General features: G+C 35.4%; 1 protein-coding gene across 3 annotated transcripts; it reads left to right on the plus strand.

The window, feature by feature from the left end:
• The first annotated feature begins 225 nt into the window (after positions 1-225).
• On the plus strand, positions 226-20,522 carry LOC129282952 (uncharacterized). 3 transcript variants are annotated; one of them, XM_064114928.1, is made up of 9 exons: positions 226-441; positions 1,029-1,192; positions 1,658-1,834; positions 3,500-3,615; positions 4,987-5,056; positions 11,594-11,710; positions 12,199-12,384; positions 14,305-14,415; positions 16,911-20,522. In XM_064114928.1, the coding sequence occupies exons 3-9, from the start codon at positions 1,676-1,678 to the stop codon at positions 17,112-17,114; spliced, it is 963 nt and encodes a 320-aa protein (XP_063970998.1). In that variant the 5' UTR covers positions 226-441; positions 1,029-1,192; positions 1,658-1,675; the 3' UTR covers positions 17,115-20,522. The 3 variants fall into 3 exon arrangements, with proteins under 3 accessions (XP_063970998.1, XP_063971000.1, XP_063970999.1); XM_064114930.1 differs by lacking the exon at positions 1,029-1,192 and having other exon boundaries at positions 353-441; positions 16,911-19,958; XM_064114929.1 differs by lacking the exon at positions 226-441 and having other exon boundaries at positions 1,110-1,186; positions 16,911-19,958.
• Positions 20,523-27,457: the final 6,935 nt, after the last annotated feature.

Genomic DNA, 27,457 nt, shown 5'->3' on the forward strand with positions numbered 1-27,457 from the left:
CCCTCTCTTTCTAGTTTCTAGCTAAGCTCGTCACCCCCCCCCCCCCCTCTCCCCTAAATAACCCTGAGCTGAGATCAGTGTTTATCAGCGGCGTCCGAGGTCTCGTCGAGGCCGGCTAGGTGCAGGCTAGCCGCAGCGCCCGGCGGCCGCGCCGTGCTACCCTTACGGTATAGGTACCGTTGCTAATAATATGCTAGTTGGATGGAGTGCATATCTCCTTGATCTGACTTCGACAATATTTCTGCTAACACTAACAACATTAACACTGCACAGTGATGATCATCCTGTCAATGCGACGACGGATCGGAGCTATTAGTACAGTAGAACTAGAAAGAAAGAATCTGGCCGGATTGCCGAATTGACGTCCTGACTTCTTACTCCCTGGCCTAAGGAATCTAACATTATACTTTTACAAACAAGAAACGGCACAAGCTTAAAAAGGTAAACTACCGTAATTAGATCAACTATTACGACAGTGACTCTTGCATGGAGCTCTGCCTCTGCCGCCTCTCCCCGGGAGCTCCAACACAGGAGAGGTCCGCCAGGTTTCGCGCTCCCCTCTACTCTAGAGTCTAGGCCTATTAAAGTAAACTCCAACTCAACTGTCCAAGCAAAGTGTAGGAGTTTATTTTGGACACAATGCATTGAATGATTCTATTTCCTTTGATGTTACCTTTCCTTTGATCTCCCCACTTCTACAAAGACTCCTCTTAGTTATGGCTGCTTTACACTCTTGAATGCTTGCTCTTGCTCTTCATCCTTTCAAATTTCATCTCCTGCTTTGCATTCCTTCCCTGGCTAATTCAATTCAATTCATTTACTTTCTCTTTCAATATTTTTACATTTACAATTGGCTTTGCAATGACTTTTCTTCATGTTCATTCCATGGTTCAGTTGATTTACTCTGAATGGTTTGAACCTTTAGTAAAAGTAATGTTTATTCATAGAAGCTCATTTAAATTCATTTGAAAGCCTTATATATTTAATTTATATACTTCTTTTTGTATGTATGTTCTTATGTACTGTAGATTCCAGAACTATTTGGGCCACTGCAGTCCCCCCAAGTCAAATAATATCACGTAGATCTGCAAGAATCTGCAATCCTGAAGGAGGCAGATTTAACCTGAAGAAGAAGAAGATCTAGGCCTAAAATTTCTACAGTCTATACAAGAGATTAGTAATACCGGTACCTGTACGTATTGATTCGAACAAATTTTATAGCAGGCCTGCACTAGATTGTTTCGCAGGTGTTATTTTTTTTTCAGAACCCGGACTCTGAACGTGAATGGTTCATGTGAGAAAAACTTTGCTCTCAAAGGTGCTTGTGAATGTTCATTGCAAATAAGAAAAGTCTGAACTTGTAAATAATTTATAAAGCTATATCAGTATCTCTAGGCCTAATTAATCTATGAGAATTAAAAAATAATGTATTTTGATACAAAAATGTAAGATCTCTAAACTTCCCCTTTGGGGACTTGGCTTTTTGATGTATGTATCTCGCATTGTTTGCCGCATGACTTAAAATATTTTGGAATGTTTGAAGAAATTAACACTAATCAAGGATTTACAAATGATTAATTGATTATCCCTGTCCCCTAAATGAGTTAAATAAAAATGACTTCCTTTTTAATTTCTCTTTGTTCTTTTTTTATCCCAGCCAATCAACAAACTAACAATGGTGGACCGTGTGCCAATCATTGATTTTTCGGCATACAGCTTGGATCGTGAGAATCCTGTCCCAGAAGAATTTCCGAAGCTTATAGACGATGTTCACAATGCCCTTACGACCATCGGTTTCATGTACCTCAAGAACTGTGGAATTCCAGTTCAAACGGTAAATCCTGGCCTGCTTTCTACATTTTTAGGACAAGGCCACTTCTAGGTCACACTGCTTTCTACAAAGCCAGTGCAAATGGAAGGAAATACACAAGGGCACAGCAAATTTCAAAGGCCAATCAATATAAAGAGCCTTGATCCCTTGAATGGCCCTGGATAAGCCTAGTCTGCAGGTACAGACCCGATTGAAACTTTGATCAACAAGTGTGTCTCCACACAAAGACTAGCACCTAAAAAACTTGCTGTTTCAATTCAGGCCTTCAGTGTGTGTGTGTGTGTGTGTACACAAGGCATGAGTAGGCTGCAATTCAGACCCTTAACTCGAGTGAAGGGTTTGCTCAGCAGACTAGGATAAGCCCTTGCAGTAACTATAAGAGATAAAGCAGTATACATGTATTGTTGCAAATGACACATATTCATTTTTTTCTTACCCAAAACATTCAGAGAATGATGAAATAGAATTGAATTGAATAATTGAATCAATGTAAAGAATTATTTTCAACTCTCCATGTCCATTGAATTTTGAATGAACAAGTATAAAAATGAGAACTGAAAAAGTACCAGGAAATATACTGCCTACATCTCAGTAATTATATAGAATCAAAGTTGTATCAGGAAAATAGATTGTTCAAGGCCTGTCCATGTTTCTTTGTATTACTTATTTTAATTTTAGGAAATGATACATGCACATGTATGACTGTACAATGTAAGTCTGTACAATGGTGGCAATCAATTTATTCTAAGAAAATATTTTAGTTACCCGGGTACTGTATTGTGATATTCAGATCAGCACAATTTCTATTGTGAGAACCATTGATATAATTATTATGATGCTCAGAAACGGGATGATGATGACGACGATGATGATGATGGTAATGGTGTGATGATGATGATGATGATGAAGGTGTTAAAGGAGCTGATTTTGAATAGATAGAGAAAAATCAAACGAGCATGAGAATGAAAATTTCATCAAAATCGGATGTAAAATAAGAAAGTTATAATATTTTTAAGTTTCACTTAATTTTTCAAAACAGTTATATATGCACATCCTAGTCGGTATGCTAATGCGGGGACCGATGGCATCATCCACTCACTATTTCTTTTGTATTTTATTATATGAAATATGAAATATTTTGATTTTCTTGTCATTGTCATGTGAAACAAAGTTTCATTCCTCCCTGAATACATGTAATTCCATTATTTTAACATTTTGTGGTTCGAGCAAGGGGTCCTAATTGTCCAATTCGTAAAAATTGAAATATTATATTATTCAAACTATAAAAAACAAAAGAAATAGTGAGTGAGTGACATCATCGACTCTCTCATTTGCATATCACTGAGTTGAGCATAGAACTGTTTTGTGAAAAATAAGCAAAACTTCAAAATGTCATAACTTTCTTATTTTACATCCGATTTTGATGAAATTTTCAGTGTTATTCATGTTTGATTTTTCTCTATTTATTCAAATAATTTTTTGTGGTGGACTTGACCTTTAATGATAGTCTTGATTGTATGTTGTTGATGATGGTCATAATATACAACTAGTAGGTGATGAAGATAAACTTGTAATAATGATCAAGGTGATGAAGAAAATGATGATTATAATATGGAAGATGAAAGAATGCAAGATAAACTGTATTTTATTTTTGTCATATACATGTAGATCGAAGATGCATTTCACTACTCAAAGAAGTTCTTTTTACTGCCTACGGAGACAAAAATGAAATATGTTCGGCCACAGAATACAAACCATGGATATGTCCAATTGGAACGAGAAGGGTAAGTCATCTTTTAAAGGTCAAGTCCACCCCAGTAAAATGTTGATTTGAATAAATAGGGAAAAATCAAACAAACATAATGCCAAAATTTCATCAAAATCGGATGTAAAATAAAAAAGTTATGGCATTTTGAAGTTTCGCTTATTTTTCACAAAACAGTGATATGCACAACTCAGCGACATGCAAATGGGTCAGTCGATGATGTCCGTCACTCACTATTTCTTTTGTTTTTTATTGTTTGAATTATACAATATTTCATTTTTTACATATTTGACAATAAGGACCACCTTGACTGAACCATATAGTATTAAACAATGCTAATTCCACATGTTCAGGGAGGAATTAATAGTTGTTTCCCTTGACATTATAGAGAAAATTAGAATATTTCATATTTCACATAATAAAATACAAAAGATATAGTGAGTGAATGATGTCATCAGTCTCCTCATTTGCATACCGACCAGGATGTGCATATAACTGTTTTGTGAAATTAAGCGAAACTTTAAAATATCATAACTTTCTTCTTTTACATCCAATTTTGATGAAATTTTCAGTGTTATGTTTGTTGGATTTTTCTCTTTTTATTCAAGTCCACCTTTTGTTGGGGTGGACTTGTCCTTTAAAGACTACATGCAGACCTGTACAATCAGATAATTGTTAGCATACATTTTGAAAATGCCCAAATTCCACACTTTATTGTCCATGAATCGTGTTTGATTATTTAGTATATTATTCAGCATGCAGCTATCATAAGAGTCGAGTTTCAGTCACTAGGTCGAGGTTAAATGTCATTTTAGGTCAAGAGGCAAAAATAGAGTTTATTTTGTCTCATTTCCATTCGTTTATTATGTCCATTGAAGGATAATACGTAGTTAGTACTCGATCATTTTTGCTTTACAGAAAAAAAAATTGAGAATATTTACAACATTGATATTCAAATGATCATAATAGCTTTGGCGATTTGTGACCGTAAAGTAATTTAATTTGCTGGGAATGCTGGCATATCGTACTTATTTTTTATTCCTTTTTATTGCCTTTCTATTTTATAATGGTGTGGACTTTAATGTTGAAAACCACTTTTTTAACAAATGCATTTTAGTTGTAGCTGAGAAGTAGCCGTCGGCCTACATCCAATGTAAAAAAACAGATTTATGAGACAAAGAATATATGATACCGACATTGCATGATTAATGATAATTAAACATTCCTCACACTTTATACCAAAGCCTACCCCCAGGTTAAAAGTGAGCTGAATTTTCTATTTGATGACCAAATTCATTATATAAATAAATGAAACAGGGGAATAAAAAAATGTCAGTGTATGTGAGGTAAACTACCAGCCTATTCTCTAATTTTCTGTTTCTATCATTAGGTTGAATCCAGACAGACCTTTCAATGATTTAAAGGAAGCATTCAACTGCACTACAGCATCAGAACATAGGGTAAGTACACTGTATTATGCCAATTAAAAAAAATCTCAATATCTGGTACAGGGTCAAGTATGAAAATATAAATATCCTCTAGGCCTATTAATCATACAAGAGTCATGACTGAGTGGAATTCTGTTTTCAGATCTGTTGATTTAATGTGAACAGTTTATTTGTAAGTTTTGTATAACAACTACATATATCTATTAAAAAACTTCTGATGTTATTATTTTCCATTAAGACAGGACACTTAAAGCAAGTTTTACTGCATATGATAGCCAAAGATTACATGTATGTATTGTTATAAGAAAAATGTCAAGATATTTTGACATTTTGAACCCAGTATTCAAATTTTCATGTCAGATCTGTTGCCATTGAATTCATCCAATATGACACATATTTCATGTACTTTATTCCCCACATCACAGCACTTTATGGGCATACATACTAGCAGATCCAGGGGGGGGGGGGGGGCAGCCAGCCCATGCCCCCCCTCTTAGAGGCACAATTTAAATTTGTAATGTAAATATGCCATTATAACACAAGTGTGCCCCCCTTTTTTAATTCGAGAACCCCCTTTTTTTGTTGCTTGTCATCTTTTTTGGGGGACAAAATGACCTTAATTTGAGGGTGAAAACCTTTTTTTTTTTTGGGGGGGGGGTTGTCAAATTTTATTCAGGAAAATGTGTGCCCCCCCCCCCCTTGGAAAATCCTGGATCTGCCCCTGTGCATAATGTACACATTGAGAAAATCTAGAAGTAAAGAATTTGAGTAGTGATACCCTGTATTTTTGTGAGGATTAATCAAAATGTTGGCTTAAAAATTGGGATGTGCTAAATAACTGTGCTTCAATTTAAAGATGTTTAAATATAACAAAACTTTTATACATGTAGATATGAACTACTATTTATTCTTTTATTTTTTGTATATATCATTTTTCCCTGTTCTCTTCCTTCCCTCACTTTGCTGTACTGATTTTCAGTAGTTGGTACTGAAAAAATGAGAAAAATACATAAGTTGGTTTCATGCAATGTAGTGATTTCTTTAAAGCTTTAGTTTTGTGTTGTCCTATTCATTGTAATTTCTTAGCATATACAGGTATGCTCATCAATATACTGTTTTCTTATTACTGAAATGTCTTGTTTAGGTTGGCAGCTGTGCTTTTGTGCAAGAGAGGGGCAATAGTGCATAACCTATTACTATTATTGCATGTTTAAAGAAGAAATATGTATTTAGATAATGCCTTGATTTCTTTGTTGATGCCATATTAGCCTTGAGTGGGTGGATGTTGACTCAGTATGATTCTATTTACATTCCGGGATTTTCAAAGCTAATGAATGGGATCTACGTGAGGTGATAATAGAGGTCATTGATTACATTGGAAGCCCTAAAAGAGCTCTGCCATTTTTCTCAATCATTTTCTTTAATAATAAAAGCCCCAAAATGTATTTCTATAACCATAAATTCCCCTGCTTTTCTGGTAAACGTGTACTTCAATGAAAACCCTATCATGCCTGACATGAAAAAAAGGGAAATTTCCCCTGCTTTTCAGATCAATAAACATGCACTATTAGGTCTGAAATATTTATGGTTTTCTCCAAAATCTAATGAATGCCCTTCCATGTACATGTAGGTCTGAGTCTGACATATTTCTAAAAAAAGACATTCCCTGTTTTTCTGAAATATTTATCTTAGTTTCTGTTGACTTTATAACCACAGTACATGTGGCCTACCCTGGGAGCCATGTCAGGGTTAGGGAGGGGGGGGGGGGGGTGGCTGAATGCATTATTTCTCTGTTTACCCTCCAAGGAGTATGTGTATCCCCCCCCCTCTTTCATGCTCGTACATTTACATGTAGGTGTACTAGTGACATGGTATAGAAGTAGTCTGCTGTGCAAACCCTTCTCTCGAGTTGAGATTAAGAGTCTGAATATGTGCATCCTATTGATGCCTTGTGTACTAAAGGCCCTCTCGCTCAGGAATTCGGTGGATTCGGTGGATATCGTTTGCAGCGGACAGGCCGAAACCTGCAATGCCACATGGGAAAAAGTCGACATCTGTTGCGCACACGCGTGCGATGTGGCTTCACTGGTTGACGCCGTGTGGCCGGCTTGCATGAAATTATGCTGTTTACCGGGGTCCGGGAGGTGGGAGAGAAAATTGTCACACACTTATTTGCGAAATTTAAACCATTTTTTGTTATTTTTTCCTCCGCTTTTGCCATATAACGTATCACATTCACTTATTAAACAGAAAACGAGCACCGTACGCTGCCAGCACCTGCGCGCTATGGTGATCCCGAAGTTAAAAATTGGCCTGTCGGCTGCCACTGGCAGATGGTGCAACGTATTGTGAATCCACCGAATTGAAACAGCAAGTTTTGTATGTGCTAGTCTTTGCTTGGAGACCCACTTGTTGATCAAAGTTTCATTCAGAGTCTGTGCCTACAGACTAATATGGGGGTACATACACCCAAACTTGGAAATGTGATGTAAGCAGAAAGAGTCTACTTGAAGGTCACAAATACATACGTGGTCAAAAATCTTGGAGAAATGTGTATTTTCCCACAATATATAGTTCAAGGTCACTTGAATTTGAAGATTTTGATCATTTTTAGATCCATGTCGGATTGGTTTTTCAAACAGGCATAAAATTCCAATCCTCCCACGCTTGAACTAGTTAGTCTGCAGATACAGACCCTTTAATATTGAAACTTTTATCAACTAGAGGGACATAGAACAAGTTTAGCATGATCTACAGCTTGTGTGTGGCAGACACATGTACATGTTATTGTAGTCAATTATCACTGATTATTGTATACAAAATTATATTATTTGATAGTATTTTATATGAAAAGGGTCCCTGTTCAAAGTTTTTAATAACAGCATGAAAATTATTTCAATTCATCCATTAAAAAAGAATAAATAATTCAGCTTTTTACACAGTATCATGTCTGAGAGTAAATCCCCAAATAGGTGGACCACATTGATAGCCTATTGATACCATGTCTACGGGAGGATTTAATAGTTGGGGGGAAAAAAATGTAATAAAACAAAACAAAACAAAAATGGTGGTAATCTTTATAGCTGGGAAATCATACGGTATAACTACTTACTTCGTTCTGTAAGAAAAAAATTTGGTCATTCCTATCACAGCTACAGTGTACAGTGAACATGAATTGGCTAATGAATGTAATTTTCCCTTTGAATCCCCCGGGTGGGGGGGGGGGGCACTTCCATTGACAAGTGGATATCATGCGTGACCATGGGGTTTCAAAAGCACCCTAAAAAAGTATTTTCCATGCATGATCTGAAAATGCACCCCTTAAAAAGTATTGGTTTGTGAAACCCTACCCTTTTATTGGAAACAAAACGGTACCCTACATGTAGGCAAGTATTCCCTGAATTGACCCCCTAAACAAGTATACAACGATATCTTAATTGTTATGTCACGGACGTGATCACGGGCATCAGCTTTACCTTAACTTTCATTGGGTTTAGTAACATCCCATACACCTTTCTCAAATCAAACCCTAAACACTTGTTGGGCAAAAAGTTTATCCTTTATAATTCTTTTTATACCCTCGCAAATTTGACCGTAAACATGTAGTCTCCCTTTCGAAATATACCTTTTTTCATTACCGGTATTCTAGTGTTTTTGACATTGACACCCTTATTACGTATCTTGAAAAAGAGACCCTTTTTATGTTTTTTTTTTGTCACGCATGGTATCTACTCGTCAATGGAAGTGCCCCCCCCCCCCACCCCCGGGTTTGAACCCCAGACAACGTTACCAACTCTCACTATTACAAAGCATGGGGGAATTTCGGAAAAAAGGTTGCACCAGAAACATAAGGGTTACTGAAATTGCATTATGGCTTTTATAATTAATGTTCCTAGAGCCTGTCTTACAAAGAGTTGCGATTGATCTGATCAATCGCAACTATGGAAAGCAAGCAACGCCAACACCTAAAACACATTTTTGTTCAAAATAATTACTAGAAATGATGTATATTCATACATTCACTGTTTTCTTGACAATTCAGTATGCTTCTTTTTTGTTTTCAAAGGGCATCAAACAAATTTCCGAAAGAAAAACATTATGACATTTTTGGATTTCCATATACTTGAGATTGATCGGATCAATCGTAACTCTTTGTAAGACGGGGCCCTGATGTGCAATTTTTATCTCTGATACATACTAGATGCAGAGTCATGTATTAATACAAAACGATTAAAAGTTACATACAATACATACTTCAAGGCATGTACATGTACAATACATCTAACATTTTCTGACATCACATTTGAATACAATCAACCCTTGTTAGTTCGTGTTTATGTGATTTATACTCTGACACCCTACATGTTTTCTGTTTTTAGAGTGTGCTTAACTTGTCAAATTTTGAGAGAGTTTCCTGAAAATATTGTGACAGATTATAGCGTTGTGACCTGGTTGGATCTGAACTTGGATTATGTTTAGAAATATTCCCTATGGGCTGATTGGCCTCACATACCATTCAGGCTGATGTGTGCCCTTTGCTGTAGAAATACATTAAATTTAAAAATAGCAGATTCGGGTGAGAGGCTTGGGGCCTGTTTCATAAAAGTTTCATAAAACTTGTTATCACAAGAAATTTCCAGTAACAGTTAAAAGTTACTAAAATCCTTCAATCTGATTGGCTGCTGGTAAATTTGTCATAGAAATTGGGCATTTGTTACCTTAATAAAGTCTTTTATGAAACGGGGCCCTGGACAGATTGACTCAAGTTGCATGTACCGTAATATATATTAATTTGTATAACACAGAAACTATGTGCATATATTCTACTGTTCTGTAGACTTCTGAAATGCTTCAAAACAAATTTAGAAAAGGGAAAAAGGAATGTATGGGAATTATTGAAAAGATACTAGGTTTTTATTAGTCTACGTTTGAATGTTTCTACTGATGGAGAGGATCTATATGGCAAACCACTCCATAATTTTAGGGCTGCGCAGGTGAAATCATGATCTCCCAAAGTATGTACCAACAATAAAACCAATTTTCATTTCATCAGTTTATTCCCCCCCCCCCTTATTAAACAGGTTTTAGCAACCCTACTTCACCTGGGAAATCTGCAGTCATACCATGCAATGTGGTCTACATTATGGAACTACCTCTAGTGTTTTTAGCAAAATTGGAAGTTTAGATTTAAAGGAAAAGGAGGGTAAAAATCAACTATTATAAATGCCAATTTTCAGTCAAGGCATAAGTAGTAGTGCTCAAAAATTAGTGAACCCCATCAAAAAATTCACCCCTTCATGCTGAGTGTTAAATGCAGACAGCAATACTACAATGTCCGGCGAGCCCAGAAAAAGCGCATACATTCGTAATTCCGAAGCTTCGTTATTCCGAAGGTTCGTTATTACGAAGGTTCGTATTTCCGAAGGTTCGTAATTCCGAAGGTTCGTTAGTCCGAAAACGAAATGAGGTTCGTAATTCCGAAGGTTCGTTAGTCTGAAAACAAAGTTAGGTTCGTAATTCCGAAGGTTCGTTAATCCGAAAAAGAAATGAGGTTCGTAATTCCGAAGGTTCGTTTGTCCGAAAACTAAATGATTAACTAACCTTATTTCGTTTTCGGACTAACGAACCTTCGGAACAATGAACCTTATTTCGTTTTCGGATAAACGAACCTTTGGAACAATGAACCTTATTTCGTTTTCGGATTAACGAACCTTCGGAACATCGAACCTTATTTCGTTTTCGGATTATCGAACCTTCGGAATAACGAACCTTCGGAATAACGCCACAAATGTTCGGATTAACGAACCCTTTTACGTTTTCGGATTAACGAATATCGAGGTATAGGCAATTTGCGTGTTTCGGAATTACGAACCTTCGGAATAAAGAACCTTCGGAATTACGAAGTGTAACCAGAAAAAGAGACTTCATTGAATGTATTTCATCACTTGACTTCTCATATAGATAGATCTAAAACATGACAGATCTTGAACACTTGAAATAGGCTCATTTTCTGATAGGGTTCACTAACTTTCTAGCACCAGTTTTTATGTAAGAAAAACCTGGAGAAAATCTCACTGACATTCTTTTGTTCAGTGTTTGAGGAGCGTTCACTGAGGTGACAAGTTTGTTTTGTCAGATAACAAAAAATATTGATGAAACACTCTCCTGGTTGATGTTTCATAAAGCTGTTTTTAAGTTGTGAGACACTTTACATTTGCTCCACATTTTTTAAAGACTTCTATGCATAAAGTCTTTTGTATAGCATATTTTTACATAGGACTGTCTATTACTTAGTTGAGAGTTTTTCTCTTATGACCATAAAATGCTATTCCAATTTGTAAAGCAAAATTATTCCCTGACAAATGACTGGTGATCATTTTTGTGGTAAATGATCCTATATTATTGTCTAAAACCACCTATGTTTCAGTGGTTCATAAAGTTAAGTGTAACATCTCTATGAAATATCCCCAAGGACAGTATGTGTAGGCAAACCAATGTGAGATATGAAAAAAATTAAACTATATCCTTTTTTCTTTATATTTTTAAAAGCCTTACCCAGATGAGGAGTTGCCTGAATTCCGAACATCGCTGTCAGGTCTGTTTGAAGTTTTGGTCCCACTTCATAACAGGATTCTAGAAGTCATGGCTCGAGGACTCCAATTGGAGGTAAAAATGAAATATTAAACTGCTAAATTTGATTTTCAATAACATGGAAACAGAATATCTGCTTGAAAAATAAGAGAGAGAGAGAAAGTGTCATATTAATAGACACTCACACATGTACAGTATAATATAAGAATGTATAATATTAGAATGCTGCAATATCAAAATTACTTTGCTATGTATTTCAAGGGTGGAAATATCTCCCCCCCCCCCCAAGGTAGGGGGGACCAAGGGCTGGAAAATTTGACAAGCAAAAAAAAAGGGAAAAAAAGGTTATCACCCCCAAAAAGTAAGGTCATCTCGTCCAAATTACATGTTTTATTTCGATTTCCATCATAAAAGACCATAAATAGTAGGGGGACATTTAATATTGTGTCCCCCTACTATTTCGGGTAGGGGGGACCCCCCTGGGATTTCCACCCATGATGTATTTCATTGTGCAATCAAATTAATGTTTTTATTGGTGTTACATGGATTTATTTCTAATGCAGGATCCGCAGTTCTTTGTTGAAAGACACAAGTTCATTGGAACCTTGAAGAGCAATTCTACACTCCGTACGCTGTACTACCCATCGCTGGATAATGTAGAGGTGAAAGAGGACCAGGTCCGATGTGGGGAACATTCAGATTATGGTGGGATAACCCTGCTGTTCCAGGACCCCCAGCCTGGCCTAGAGGTAGGTCTTGGTCTAGGATTATAATTTCTTATTCAGGTGAATTATATGGTCAAGGATTAAAGATAAATGCTTGATAATGTAGTGGAGAAAGAGGACCAGATCCAATGTGGGGAACATTCAAATTATGATCGAATAACCCTGCTCTTAAAGGAGTTTGGCCTTCCAACACTCACAGTCCGGTCTAGAGGTAGGTCTTGGTCTAATATTAAATATTAGTGCTTGCTACTATAGAAGAGGACCAAGTTTTGTGTGGGGGCCATTCAGATTATGGAGAGAAAAAAATAAGTTTGTTTTTCCAGGATTTCGGCCTAGTCTAGTGGGAGACTGCAAGAACAGAAGACTAACACAAATTAATATAACCTGCTGATTTAATTTCAGGGGACCAACTGTACACATGTCATTGATATGGTCTCTGGGCTTCTTTTTGAGGCCACTTTCTTCATATGAAGGGTGTGCACAGCAAACTAGCATAGAGACAAGTCAAGGATTAAAGACATTAATCTCTTATTGGCTCTTTGTCCTGTTCAATGTGAAACCCAAGGCCACTGGAGTGTAAAATATCCTGCCATTTCTGTCTGACTTATTAAAAGGATTTGATACAATTATGCCATTTGTGATTTTCATTTATAATTCATATTTACTACATAAACTGCAAAAAATCATTAAAAAAAAAAATCAAATACAAATCTATCAATAAAAAAAAAAACTTCACAAACTTTTTTGCCAAAAACGTACTAAATCAATTGAAATAAAATACAAGATATATCGTAACATTTTGAATCAGCTTTTAAGATAAGCTTGTAAAAAATATTATTGTGATTTATTATCCAAGAATAAAAATAATCTATGCCTTTCAGTTTTCAATATGACAGTGAACTCATATTTGGTTCATCTAATCATTTTGCTGAGAGTTAAATTCCAAAAAAATAATCTTTTGCCACATATTAAACAAGTTGCAATATTCCGCTTTATGTCACAGAGCAATTGCATGGTGAGCTAGTAACATAAAGTAGAGCTACAATTTTTGTTGAGAAGTGAGGAATGGGATGAACAGGAGCAGTACAAAACGTCATCAATTTTCACTTTTTGCATTTCAGCGCTTTTTATCCCATATATTGGTATAGCATGATGAAAGACCCACACAACCCAAATTTGTTGGGAATCGGTCCATGAGGCCCCAATAAATGACCTCATGAATATATAATTACACTGTAGCCCCATTTAAAGTCGATGTATTATCAACCTGGTTCTAAAATTTAGGAACCAGGCCCATAATACATTGACTTCAATTTGGTAGTGGGGTTTTTTCATCATGCTCTACCAAAATAAAGAGGGGGGGGGGGGGGTGATGAAGACAGGAGAAGGTGGACATACAGTTAGGAATAAAATGAAGTTTTTGCTCTTGAAAACATAAAGGAAACCAATATAAGTAATAACCTGTTTTTGCTATTAACAGGGATTCCACTTTTCAGTGTCCTGAGACGTTTTAAACTTATTTCAGCCAGGGAATAATTTTGCCTACCAAACTTGATTAACATTTTGGTTATTATTAAAAAGCTCTCAACTATATAAGTTCTATACATTCCTGAATCCTATGGAAAAAATATGAAAGAATTTCTGTGTTGCATTCTTTGAAAAATGTGGAGCAAATTGAGATGAGATACAATGAAATTATTCCCTGTTTTCAGCAATAGAAAACACAATTCTTTATGAAATAACTCATTCTAGATTATTTTCATACTTTTTATCAGTTCTATATTGGCATCCCTGTATCAAACATGGCTGATCTTGTTTTCATATGAAGTACATGTAGTTGCAGGATTCTTGTATTATTTGTTGGGGAAAACCCCATATTTTAGAAATAAACTTTAGTATATATCTATAGTATGCCATTATCTACATTTTCTTCTTTTTTTAAAGGTAAGAAACCTTGAGGATAAATGGATCCCTGCAAAACCCATTGAAGGTACGGTCGTTGTTAACATTGGTGATCTCATGCAAAGATGGACTTCTGACAAACTAATTGCTTCGGTAAGTTCAATTCAAATTCAAACCACTTTCACGTACAGTGGTACACAAAATGGGTGACACGACATTAGCTCCTGCGACAATTGCTCCGGGCTTAATTTCGTCTAAGATGTAGGGTTAGGGTTAGGCTTGCAATTGGGTTTTATGTTAGGTTTAGGGTAGGGTATAGTGTTAAACCCAGGGTCAAAGTTGGTCATTCGAATAGTGTGTGAAATTTAGAGTGGAGCAATTGTCACCGGACCACATAATGAAGGTCCTCGTTGATAGCAGATTGTTAACTGAAGAGGCTACCCTGTGGAAATATAATAAAGTTAACAATCATTACACAACCACATGATTTACAGTTATGCAACATACAATGTTTTATAATATTTAACCCTCTAGCACCTACAGATTCCTATGCATAATGGCAATTACTCACTGGAGGAAACAATAAAACTGGTAATAAGTAGGCATTGTTCCAAAAAAATTGAAATATTTTTTTATAAATTTACTTTTGTTCATTACAAGTTATATTTATTTTGTAGTATAGGACCTGTTGAATAGAATGGTACATGGCAAAGTTCAATCAGATGTACGAATATTGACCTTTGACAATCGTTTGCAGAGCGAGAAGAAAAAAAAACAAAAGTTCGGGTTTCAGCTGCCCCAGTCCCACGCCTTCAAAAAAATGTAAAGTATCACTGACAGAATACTAAAGTTTTCGCCAAATCTTGGATCAAATATGTCAAAAATTAATTCCAACTCACATCTAGATGTCACTCTGTGTGATATCCAACGTTTTGATGAACATATAGCAAGGCCCGAGCTTCTTCGGCGAAGTAAGTGGTTTTCCGAGACATGGACGCAGCCATCTTTGCTGAGATCGACTGCGCAACAGTCTGGAACTTGCTACACACCGATGCATGTCAATCGGTTTTTCTCTATTATACTCAATAGGAGCATACACTTTTCTATGCAGATCTATGTAGCAGCCAACCTATACGGTATGCACACGCAATATTACCACGGTAAATCGTAGACAAGAGATACTATAGCGCAAAGAAAACGTACGGACGGTTAAGGGCGGTTCAGTGTGTAATAGGAAGGGCGGTCTTGGGCGGTTCAGGTGCTAAAGGGTTAAACAATAATAAAACGCAATGATAGTTGGGTGACCCCTAACAAAGCAGAGCTTATAAAGAGAATTTGAATAGGATAACAATGTGATGCACCTATACAACATTAATTCAAGGGAAAATACATTGAAACTGATGAAGAGGTGTTTGATGTTTAGGGGGCATTGAGTGAAATTTATGTTCAATTTCGAATTAAGCATAATGGGGCGTTGAAAGAAACTTTGTGTTTTTGCTGCATCACTAAAACAGTCTATATAGATAATAGTTGCAGATATTAATCTAAAAGTGTGCTGTTCTTGACATTTTGGGACTGGGATGGGATTGGAACCCCAAACTCTCTGATTGAGAGATGGCTCGAATCAAACCTGGTATTCTGCCGTCCACTGACAAAAAGAAGCACCTGATTTTTTTTCGAATTTGACTTGTTTCATGATTTGAGATATTTTCTGTATTCTCTTCATGATGTTAAAGGAGTCATCCTCTAATTTCTGAAATATAGACATTTCAAAAGCATGTAACTATAACATTTCCAGATAAAACAATGACACATTTTCCTCACTTAAAGGGATTGTTTCACTTTGTGAGCAGCTGATAAAAAATTCTCAAACTGAGATGAAACATGTGTATTAGTGCCTGTATTTGTCCTCAAAAACCCTGAAACAGCCCACAATATACAGTAGGATGAAAAACTCTTAATTTAGATACAAGAAGCAATTTATGAGCCTGATTGTGAGAACTGTCTGGTAGACGGGTTCAGCTTATGACCAGTTTCTCCAATTCGAAAAGTCCATTGGCTGTGTTGGCTGCATTCTGCTGTGTGTATCTCGTATACACACACTATTATTAGCTGCACTGTACATTCAGTGTATACCTTGTACACACACTGTATGTAGGTCATGTTGTGTTCATCTAGAGTTAATGCGTTGTATTGCACAGATTCGCTGTATACACATAGTCATTGAAACCAACCCCCAATTATTTTCAAACTTTGGTTTACATCTCCAAGATTTAAAAATTGTTCCCGTAGATATGATACTTTGAAACTTTTGGGATGGTATTTTTACACTATAATTAGCCTGATATGTAGCCCATTTTTAAGAACCAAAATGAGAACTTTTTAAAATCAGAACAAAGTGAAATGATCACCAAAGTGAGAACTTTTTAAAATCAGAACAAAGTGAAATGATCACTTTAAATACTCAGAAACTCATTCCATGAAGCTGCTTCCTATTGCCAGTGGATGGCAGAATTTCTCTGCTTATACCCCCCCCCCCAAAAAAAAATGCATTGATGTATTATTCAAACATATCTCCCAAATTCCAACGTTTCAAATGTATGCGAGATATAATATGATTTGCATTCCCTTTTTCATTGAAACATTAGAAACATCGAGTCATGATTCCCCTCGATCAGATCAAGAGACAGCAGGTTCGTCAGTCGATGGCATTCTTCGGCCATCCTGACAACGATGCCGTCATCGAGTGCATCAACAATTCCAACAAGTACCCACCGACCACAGGTTTGAAATATCTTGATATGAGATTTGCTGCAACCTATTCGGGTGTTACCAAACTCACCGCTTACTGAAAGAATAGCAAGTATATATTGTGTCGGGGTTAAATCGATTCAAAATCAAGTACATAGACACCGTTCTCACTACCATCCTAAAAATAGATCAGTGGAAACAAGTTTAACATGTAATGAGAACGGTCGAAGCGGTCTTGGAAGCGATCTTCCAAACTGGTTCAGAAAACCAACTCGCGATGTGGTTTTGAAGATCGCTTTGCCTTGTTAATCTGGTTTTAACGTAAGTGAGGACACAACCGTTCTTTGGGGAGCGATCTTCGCACATATTGAGCGCGCTACTCCACACACTGTGTGTAGAATGTCTACGCTGCGTTTCGAATTTTGCGCAAAACGTGTCACCCCCACTGAGAGCATTCCCATAGCAACAAGTCCACTTCTCTCAATTCCATGTATATTTTGATAACCACTTTTGGCTAATCAAATGGAAACGCTTGCAAAGCGATCTTCCAAACTAGTTTCCTGAACCGATTACCAGTAAACTAGATTTAGAAAGTATAGTGAGAATGGAGTCCTAGCTTACATCACTGTAGTAGATCAGTCAACTGTTTCCCTTGCAATTTCAAGCCTTCCAAGGGAGTGTGATTAGAAAAATCAATGTATGTTCTCACTCAGATGGTTGTAGACCAGGGGAACACTTCATGGAATGATTTGCTCTGACTATTTGTTATAAGCTACTGAAATCCTTGCACCTGATTGGCCTAGAGGAACTTTGTCAGTTGAAATCATGGACAATATATGTTCTTGAATCATGAACTACTCACCAATGAAACAACTTATTGGACTGTGATTTTTGTCTTGGTTGCAACTCTGTACAGCATTAACCCTAATATAACTGAGCTATTTCAGACCAGACCTTTACTACATGGGGGAAGGGGTTAATGTGACCCCTTACCCCTTCAGATCTAGGCCGCTAATTGAGCGATCGCTGCAAAAAATTAGCACCCTCATATTGCCGTATGTAAAATACAAGATTGTATAGAGTACAGAAGTGTGACCTCATCAATTTTCACTTTTTGCATTTCAGCACTTTTTATACCATATTTTGGTAGAGCATTATGAAAACCCCCCACATCCCAAACATGGTGGGTGAGGGGCCTTGGATATGACCTCATGAATTCATAATTAGCCCCACCGAAGTCTATGTATTATTGACCTGGTTCTAAAAGTAAGGAACTAGGCCAATAATACATTGACTACAATAGGGTTAATTATGTATTCAGGTCATATCTCAGGACCCCGTGGACTGATTTTCACCAAATTCTGATAGTGGGGGTTTTTCATCAAAAAAGTGGCAAAAAAGTGTTTTGTGATGTCATTACTTTGGTACTCTATAATTAAGTTTTCAAAAAACGAATATTTTATATATTTTATTGATTGATTAATTATGCAAATAATGAAATTCTGAATGTTTTTGTCTTCGCGTCTCTGCTCAAAATATACTTGGACAAACCATTTATATTTTTAGAACATCATTGCATTTTACTGGAATTATAATCCTTTTATTTATTCAGCATTCTTTATCACAGCATTATAAAATGTCATATTTCTTCAAATACAATAAGATTCTAAAAATCATTTAAATGTGTAGATATATGAACATGGATATAGCATTATTTTAGATAAATTGCCAGTAATGAAATAATAAATTGTACATTTGTATTACACAATGCTATATTATATGTATATTCTCAACTGCACATAACAATAGTTAAAAGGTGAAATTGTTAACAAGATAAGTAAACAAAAGTATTATAAATTTATAATTACAGGAAAAAGCACATACATTCATAATTCCGAAGCTTCGTTATTCCGAAGGTTCGTAATTTCGAAGGTTCGTTAGTCCGAAAACGAAATGAGGTTCGCAATTCCGAAGGTTCGTTAGTCAGAAAACGAAATGACGTTCGTAATTCCGAAGGTTCGTTAGTCAGAAAGCGAAATGATTAACGAACCTTAATTCGTTTTCGGACTAACGAACCTTTGGAACAACGAACCGTATTTCGTTTTCGGATTAACGAACCTTCGGAACAACGAACCTTATTTCATTTTCAGATTAACGAACCTTTGGAACATCGAACCTTCGGAATAACGCCACAAATGTTCAGATTAACGAACCCTTTTACGTTTTCGGATTAACGAACATCGAGGTATAGGCAATTTACGTGTTTCGGAATTACGAACCTTTGGAATAAAGAACCTTTGGAATTACGAACCTTAAGAATTACGAAGTGTAACCGGAAAAAGGGGAGCCTACTGTTTTCTTCAAATCCTGTATTGAAACAGTAGACACCTGTACAGAAGTCAGTGCCACATCATTTATGCTGCTGTCACCTTTCCCCTCCGATGGCCTTACAGCGAGCTGAGAACATTTCTATTCAAACCACCGATGTGTAGCTATTAATAAAATGTTAAAACGGCCGTTTTCGTCTTGCCGTGCAGCTGCCGTAGGGGAAATGTGACTGCGTCATAAGTATGAATACACAAGCCGACAAGCGTCTTTCCACATTTCCCCAATGACAAAAAAAATTATGAGGAATGCTGGATAGTTGCTGTGAAAGATGCTTCAAGAGATTTCTGCTAAAATACATAGCACAGACTCAGCATGTGTTTCCAATTCAAATTTTGAATTTAGAATATATTCAAAATTTGAATTTATAAATTTCAGTTTCAATCTTTTTAGGTGTCTGCTTGTTGTCGAGGTGATATAGTTGTAGACGTTAACAAAGTTATAATTTGATGAGATTCTATTTTAATATTGTCATTCTTTAATAAAAAAAAGCTTTGTGATCTGCCTGGGAAAGCTCTGAGGCCAGCTTGTATGTCACAGATCACTGGTCAAAGTACTCTATATGTTACCTCTTTGTGTACTAATTAGCCTACTATATGCTTATACATGTATTTCTATTTACCATATCTATACCCTCCACATCATTTACCCACCAATCATTTCATACAATATTGTGCTTGTAAATCAAATTCCTGAAATTATTCTCCTTGATTAATAACCAGCATTTTCAATATATTTCCGTCATATGTAGCTGAGGTTGTCTTTGTAATATAATATTATTCTAGAATCAAACTTTTCTGCGAAACACTGCCAAATATTTCTCTTTTTTGTTTGTTTTTAAGCTAGTAAACCTTATATCTCTTAGCTTGGTTGAAAGTAGTATAACTTATGCCAACCTGTTTGTTCTATTATATTTGTGTTAATTTCATGTTTTTTTTTTAATTCTTTTTCCATTTTCAGAAATCAAATCTGGGAAAAAAATGTGTAATTGCTGAGAAATTAGCAAAATAAGCATGAAATTCCATGATATGTCGGGTATTTTTCCAAACAGTATTAATTAATGCACTGTCCCACATGCATTTTTGTATTTCATATAGATCAGTTTATTTAAATGAACCAGAGTCTAGATCTATGATGATGATATGGTGGCATTTAACCTTGATTTTAAAGGCTTTCTCAAAGTGAAATAATTGTTTGCTGCAACTACTTTCTTTTACCTTTAATGTTTTGGAATGACTAAATAATTATTAACATGTTTGATTCAGGGATAAAGCCGTGAAGGTTTGAACTTTTTTTTTCCTTTTTTCTTGCTATGATGTTTGAAATAATGATAAGTAATTATAATAATGGTTACGATGATGGTAGTGATGATGATAATGTTTGCGGTGATCATGATTATAATCATAGATTCTGTATCATACATCTACATGTGTACATGTAACCATTAGTTATTTTTATGTTGATAATTGCTGTTTGTTAGCAACTAATATGTTTTATTATCCAGCATTCTTATATTGATATATGCAAATTCTGAAATATACGTGTAAAGGTGTAAGCCCAACGAAAAAAAATGTAGTGAAATAGATGTAGGAAAAATTTATATATATATATATATATATATATTATTTGATGTTTTGTATTTTTATAATGCGTGAATTATGATGTCGTTAATGGTGTTCGAATTAATAGTTTCTCTCATCTATTTCTCTTTCGTTCTGTTTGATTTTTCACAAAATCTTGCCATTGGTTGTAAATAAAGAAAGCAACATAATAATCAGTGCATTTTAATGAAGGAAGATGATTATTATTGCAAGTTTTTTTAATATGCCGGTAGTGTGATTATTATTTTTTTGTTTGTTGATCTGATGTTGAATATAATCTTTTTGTTACATGCCACCGTCCTCCATCATTCTACTAGTAACTGATTACAACACATTATATTTACTACAAAAACTGACGCATTTACCAACGAACATAGAGGGCAGCAACACTTTGCAGTGTTAAAGTCCACCCCAACATCGAGTTTATTCAAATAAAAAGAGAAAATCCAAAAGGCATAACACTGAAAAATTAATAAAAATCAGATGTAAAATATAGAAAGTTTTTTCGTTTAATTTCACAAAACAGTTATATGCACATCCTTGTTGGTATACAATACAATTGAGGGAACTGATGTCGTCACCCACTTATTTCTTTTGTATTTTATTATACGAAGCATGAAAAATTCTTATTTTCTCCTCATTGTCATGAAAGAGTGTTATTCCTCCCTGAACATTTGTAATTACCATAATTTTAACATTTTATGGTTCAGTCAAGTTGGTCCTCATGGTCAAATTTGTAAAAGAAGGAAATATTGTAGAAATCAAACACAATAAAAAGTTAAAGAAATAGTGAGTGAGGGACATCATCGAATCTCTCATTTGCATATCACTGAGTTGTGCATATAACTGTTTTGTGAAAAAAAAAACTTTAATATGGCATAACTTATTTTATATCCGATTTGATGACACTTTCAGCGTTAGGCTTGTTTAATTTTTCTCTAATTGATTCAAATCCACATTTTTCTGGGGTGGACTTGACCTTAAAGTTGTTGCTGCCCTCCATGTGTTAATATATTTTGTATAATCAGAAATATTCTGAGCGAGCTTTGATAAAATAGTAATTTTGCACCGCAAAAATGTTGGCCATTCTTTTAGCTTTCTTTGTGTGTCTGTTATTTTATTTTTTTATCTTGTGGCTATTCTTTGTCTTGTTTTGTTATGCTTCCTTCACCGCCTCTTTGGTAAAATTAATTTTTAAGCCAACTTTCCGCCCTTTCACACGGTACCAAAATTCTAATTTGAATGATTCCAGTGAAAATTTATTCCAATGACGAGTTTTTAGCACGTGTGAAACCAAACTAGAATCACGAACGCTAATCACAATAACTAATTCAAATGCTACTCCGGAGGTGAATTCCAGTTAAATTTCACTCAAATTACGGTACGAATTTTACGTCTGAAACGCTTGACCTCCAAAATGTCTTTTAGGGGCGGAGCTTACGTGACCATCACGAAAAAAAAAAAAATGAAGTGTATTGTATTTGCGATGCAGTGCTTTGATTGACAAGTCACCAAGGACACATACCGCCATCGCTCAGGTTCGATTTCAATAAATCACTTATTGAGTGAACGTGTGAAAGGTCCGATGATTCTAAAAACGAATTGCAATCATCATTACAATGATGATTCAAGATTCTCGTGTGAAAAAGACCCTTAATCTACTATCTGTTTGGTTACATCCGACATGGTCTTGTCCAACTAGTCCATCTAGGTCAAGTCAAACTTGACGTTCATATGCTATAATAATCAATATAATGATTGTGGGCATTAACGGAAAGACAAAATCTATTAAGCATTTGGTCTGACTGCCATTTCGCCCATTTACACGGCAAAACACCGGTGTTGATTTTAACACCAACCCAGTATCTATATCGGAAACACCACGAAAGTGTTGAAACAATTAACCAATTAAGAATCAAACCAATATTGGCTGAGTAGTGTTGTTTAAATGCCTATCTGGTGTTAACCTAACCTAAAGCATGCAGAATGGTGTTTCAACTCTTCTGGTGTTTTCCAATATAGTTACCGGACTGGCGAAATCAACACCGGCGTTTTTGCAGTGAACCATTAATTCAGTCTAATGGCTCTGCGAATATGATCTAATCTACCTTATTAAACGCCACTTAATAGTTTCCACGGTTATGAACCAAATTTATGTTTGATAAAGTAAAAATAATAAGTAGACCAAGTGGGAGTCAGACTAACTGGGTATCAATGAGAATTATAAACTAGTTGGTTAAAGACCAAGTAGGGTAGACGGAACAACAAATAGAACACAATTGGTAGTAGACCAAATGGGTTTAGCCCACATTGTATTCAACTGAGAACTAGGCCAACTAAATTTACTTGAAGACCGGTTGTGGTATTCAGAAAACTGGTCTACCCTTTTTGTATCTTTTCTGGCATCTCGGAAATCAATGTGCTGAAGGTAAACTTGTTACTCAAGTTCGGTGTAAGTGTTGGTGTAAAGTGTTGATGACGTAAACCGTGATTAAAATCCAGTGTTAGTGTTGATGTTAGGTGTTTGTAGCGCAAATGAAGTAAAGTGTAGAAATCGATGTAACACTTCCAAAATTTGAATTTCACCCTCAGTGATGTTAGGTGTTTGTAGCGCAAATGAAGTAAAGTGTAGAAATCGATGTAACACTTCCAAAATTTGAATTTCACCCTCAGAGAGAGATGGGGGAGAGGAAGTGAGAGTGGAAGGAGGGGGGATACCCCCTTCCTTGGGTGTTAAGTTAACACTGGGGAAACTGATTTGAGAGAAGTGTCCCAAGATCCATTAGGGATTAAATACCAAATCGGTCCTTCTCAGTCTGTAAATTAAGCATTTGTACGTGAATCCTTTCCCTGCATCTTCCACATTTTATTTATTTATTTTTGGCATTTTGAGGTCTCATGTCACCCTCGATATTAAAAGGACTGAATTGTCTTTGATTGATTGGAAATGAAATTAAATAGAGTGCAATTTGTCATCAACCACCCCTAATTCCCCGATTAAGAAGGGGCCATGCGTATGATTAAGTTTATGAGCCGTGTTATTTTATCATAATAGTTCAACCCAAATTACTGCTAAAAGAACAGACCTTTTGTCGTATGGAACCATATGGCCATGATGGAAATACAATTTATATTTTATGGTACGCGTAAATGAATATTTTCCTAAGAATTTATGTGTACAACTCAAGATCCGTGTTAAGTGAGATAATTTTTTTAGACTGAATATTAATTGAATATTATATCGATTCCAAAAAATTGAATCACATATATTATTAATTGTGCAACTGGCTACACTCTTAAAGGGGCAGTTTATAATCACTCGCGTCGCGTGCGGGTTCGTAATCACTCGCGTTTTGAATTTTTGGCGATTTTTTTTTATTTCGGTGCGATTTTTTTTTTAACGGTGTCTTCAATGGGACAGACATGCAGGGAAAATAAAATGAAATTGAAATTCGAGTTTCGTTTTAAGCCGGCAATTAAGTGCCTTAAAATAAAATGTAGGCCTACTCGACTACTGTTTTAACATAACAAACAAGCAAATCAGCCATGTGGCTCAACTAACTTAGAATAGATCCGGACTTCTACTGTGTCTTATACGAGGACTCCGAGTCGGAACTTGCCATATCTGCCACATCGATATTACATCGTATCATTCCCATATGCGGACATGCCTGCATGCAATGGCCCCAAGGCGGCCGGACCCGGCCGCGGTCGGACACGACGTGCATCGGTAGCATGGAGCAAGCTAACGTGAGTCGAGCTGAGTTAGATCCCACGTTATATATGAGGCGCCGATTGTACCAATATTATATAGAACAATTATTTGTTATATAATCATTATTCATTAAATAATAACTATTATTTATATATAATTTACATTCTATTTGTAAATAATTACTATTATATAAAATAACATTTCTAATTATTTATATATAATTCCAAGTAATACTTCATTACTTGTAAATAATAATAGTTCGACATTCCATTATTTATAAATAATGATTATTTGTTTTTCATTATCAATAAATAATAATTTTTGTGTTTCATTATTTATAGATAATGACACTGCATACTTCATTATTTATGAATAATTGCAATTCGTTTTTTTATTATTTATAAATAAGTTTGTCGAGTTTTCTATTATTTGTAAATGATAATTATCTATTAACAATGCCAGTGCACATTTCTTTATTTATAAATAATTTGTTGAGTTTCCCATTATTTATAAATAATGAAAATTCATCGTGTTTCATTATTTATAAATAATATTTTTGTTTGAATATCCCATTATTTATAAATAATCATTATTTATAAACGATTTTTACAGTTTGCCATTATATACAAATAATCGTAATTTATATACAAATAACCATTATTTACAAATAATGAAAAACAAATAATCAGTATTTATAAATAATGAAAAACAAATAATCATTATTTATAGATAATAGAATGTCGAACTATTATTATTTACAAATAATGAAGTATTACTTGGAATTATATATAAATAATTAGAAATGTTATTTTATATAATAGTAATTATTTACAAATAGAATGTAAATTATATATAAATAATAGTTATTATTCAATGAATAATGACTATATAACAAATAATTGTTCTATATAATATTGGTACAATCGGCGCCTCATATATAACGTGGGATCTAACTCAGCTCGACTCACGTTAGCTTGCTCCATGCTACCGATGCATGTCGTGTCCGACCGCGGCCGGGTCCGGCCGCCTTGGGGCCATTGCATGCAGGCATGTCCGCATATGGGAATGATACGATGTAATATCGATGTGGCAGATATGGCAAGTTCCGACTCGGAGTCCTCGTATAAGACACAGTAGAAGTCCGGATCTATTCTAAGTTAGTTGAGCCACATGGCTGATTTGCTTGTTTGTTATGTTAAAACAGTAGTCGAGTACATCTTATTTAAGGCACTTGCCGGCTTAAAACGAAACTCGAATTTCAATTTCATTTTATTTTCCCAGCGTGTTTGTCCCATTGAAGACACCGTTAGAAAAAAAATCGCACCGAAATGAAAAAAAAATCGCCAAAAATAAAAAACGCGTGTGATTACCAACGCGACGCGAGTGATTACGAATGCGAGTGAATATAATAAGCCCTTAAAGGTTAGGCAACATACTGTCTGCACAACAATTGGTTTAAACAATTATCCAACTCTGGGTAGTTTTCAACCAATACTGTGTAGTTTTCACCCAAAGTACACTATTGGTTTAAAACTACCCAGAATTGGATAAAGTTTTATCCAATTGTTGCGTGGACACTTATGCTGCCCAACATTTTTTTAAAATCTTGAATGGTTACGAGATTAATTTTCGGTCAAAGTAGTTTATGTATTGTTCGTACCGTACCATGCTTTCTATTCTGATGTTTTGTCATTTCCTACATAAATTATGTACGAACACTCACGAATGTGGAAAATGAACTTAATGAACCTATAATATGTTATATGATGTCGATAATGTCAATATTTGATCGAGGTATAAAGTCCAAAGGCCTATATGTTTTGACAAGAATATGAATCAATAATTCATAAACCATAAATAATGGCGGTAAATTGTAGAAACTTGGGATTCCTTCGCCTGTTGTGCACTTGTCTCTTTTTTTTTGTGGCGATTAAACTCATTGCTTCGTTCAAACGGAATAAAGTGCCCCCCTATACAGACATTTCTTCCTGTTTTCAAGTTGGAGGAAATAACTTTATCAGAGACTGTTTACAATAATAATTAAAAAAAGAACTGCAAAGAATTTGTGTTTAAATGCCTTTGCAGTAAAATTATAGCCGTTAAAACTCTGCTGCAGACCTTTACTGCAGGGACGTAACAGGCCAGGGTCGTGGTTTCAATTGACAGTGGCGTAATGAGGCAAACATATTGGGGGCAGATCTCGCGTATCGAGCAACATTTATTATTAGAAAAAAAGGTTGCGAGCCTCTAAAAAGATCAAATTTTGACAAAATATTTAGAAAATGATATTATATTTCACCATTCTTTCTTTCCCTTTCGCTTGTTTTTATTTGTCTATACGCCGCCGTAAAAGGGATATTTTAATGATTGTGCGCGAGAATTAGGACGCATTAACGTGATGAGTAAAAAAAAGTTGGGGCACAGTATATGGCGCGTGTGGCAAAAACTCGGTTATATAAGTCCTGAGCGAGCGAAGCGAGCGAGAAAAAAAGCTCCTTCACACGACTATCTATCTTTGAGATAGATTTAGACATAATATTTATAAAATAACGTCATATTTTACGCTTTTCGTTTTTCTTTTTTGTTCATGGTTGTAGAACTTATGGGGTCATAGCTTTTACACAACACATTACTTCAACTCAGTTGCGTAATAAACATACTATTTTGAGGGAACTACATAGATATTGTGGGAAAAAATTGTAGAAAGTTGCCTGCGAGCGATGCAAGTCAGAAAATTTATGGC

Source organism: Lytechinus pictus, unplaced genomic scaffold, assembly GCF_037042905.1.
Source record: "Lytechinus pictus isolate F3 Inbred unplaced genomic scaffold, Lp3.0 scaffold_20, whole genome shotgun sequence".
In the NCBI taxonomy this organism is placed as follows: Eukaryota; Metazoa; Echinodermata; class Echinoidea; order Temnopleuroida; family Toxopneustidae; genus Lytechinus; species Lytechinus pictus.

What these genes read in the sequence shown, in the direction of transcription:
- LOC129282952 (XM_064114928.1), top strand. Translation starts at nt 1,676, where the DNA reads ATGGTGGACCGTGTGCCAATCATTGATTTTTCGGCATACAGCTTGGAT. An exon ending in CTCGAGGACTCCAATTGGAG is followed by an intron (nt 11,711 to 12,198) that starts GTAAAAATGAAA and finishes TTTCTAATGCAG; the next exon opens with GATCCGCAGTTCTTTGTTGA. An exon ending in ACCCCCAGCCTGGCCTAGAG is followed by an intron (nt 12,385 to 14,304) that starts GTAGGTCTTGGT and finishes CTTTTTTTAAAG; the next exon opens with GTAAGAAACCTTGAGGATAA.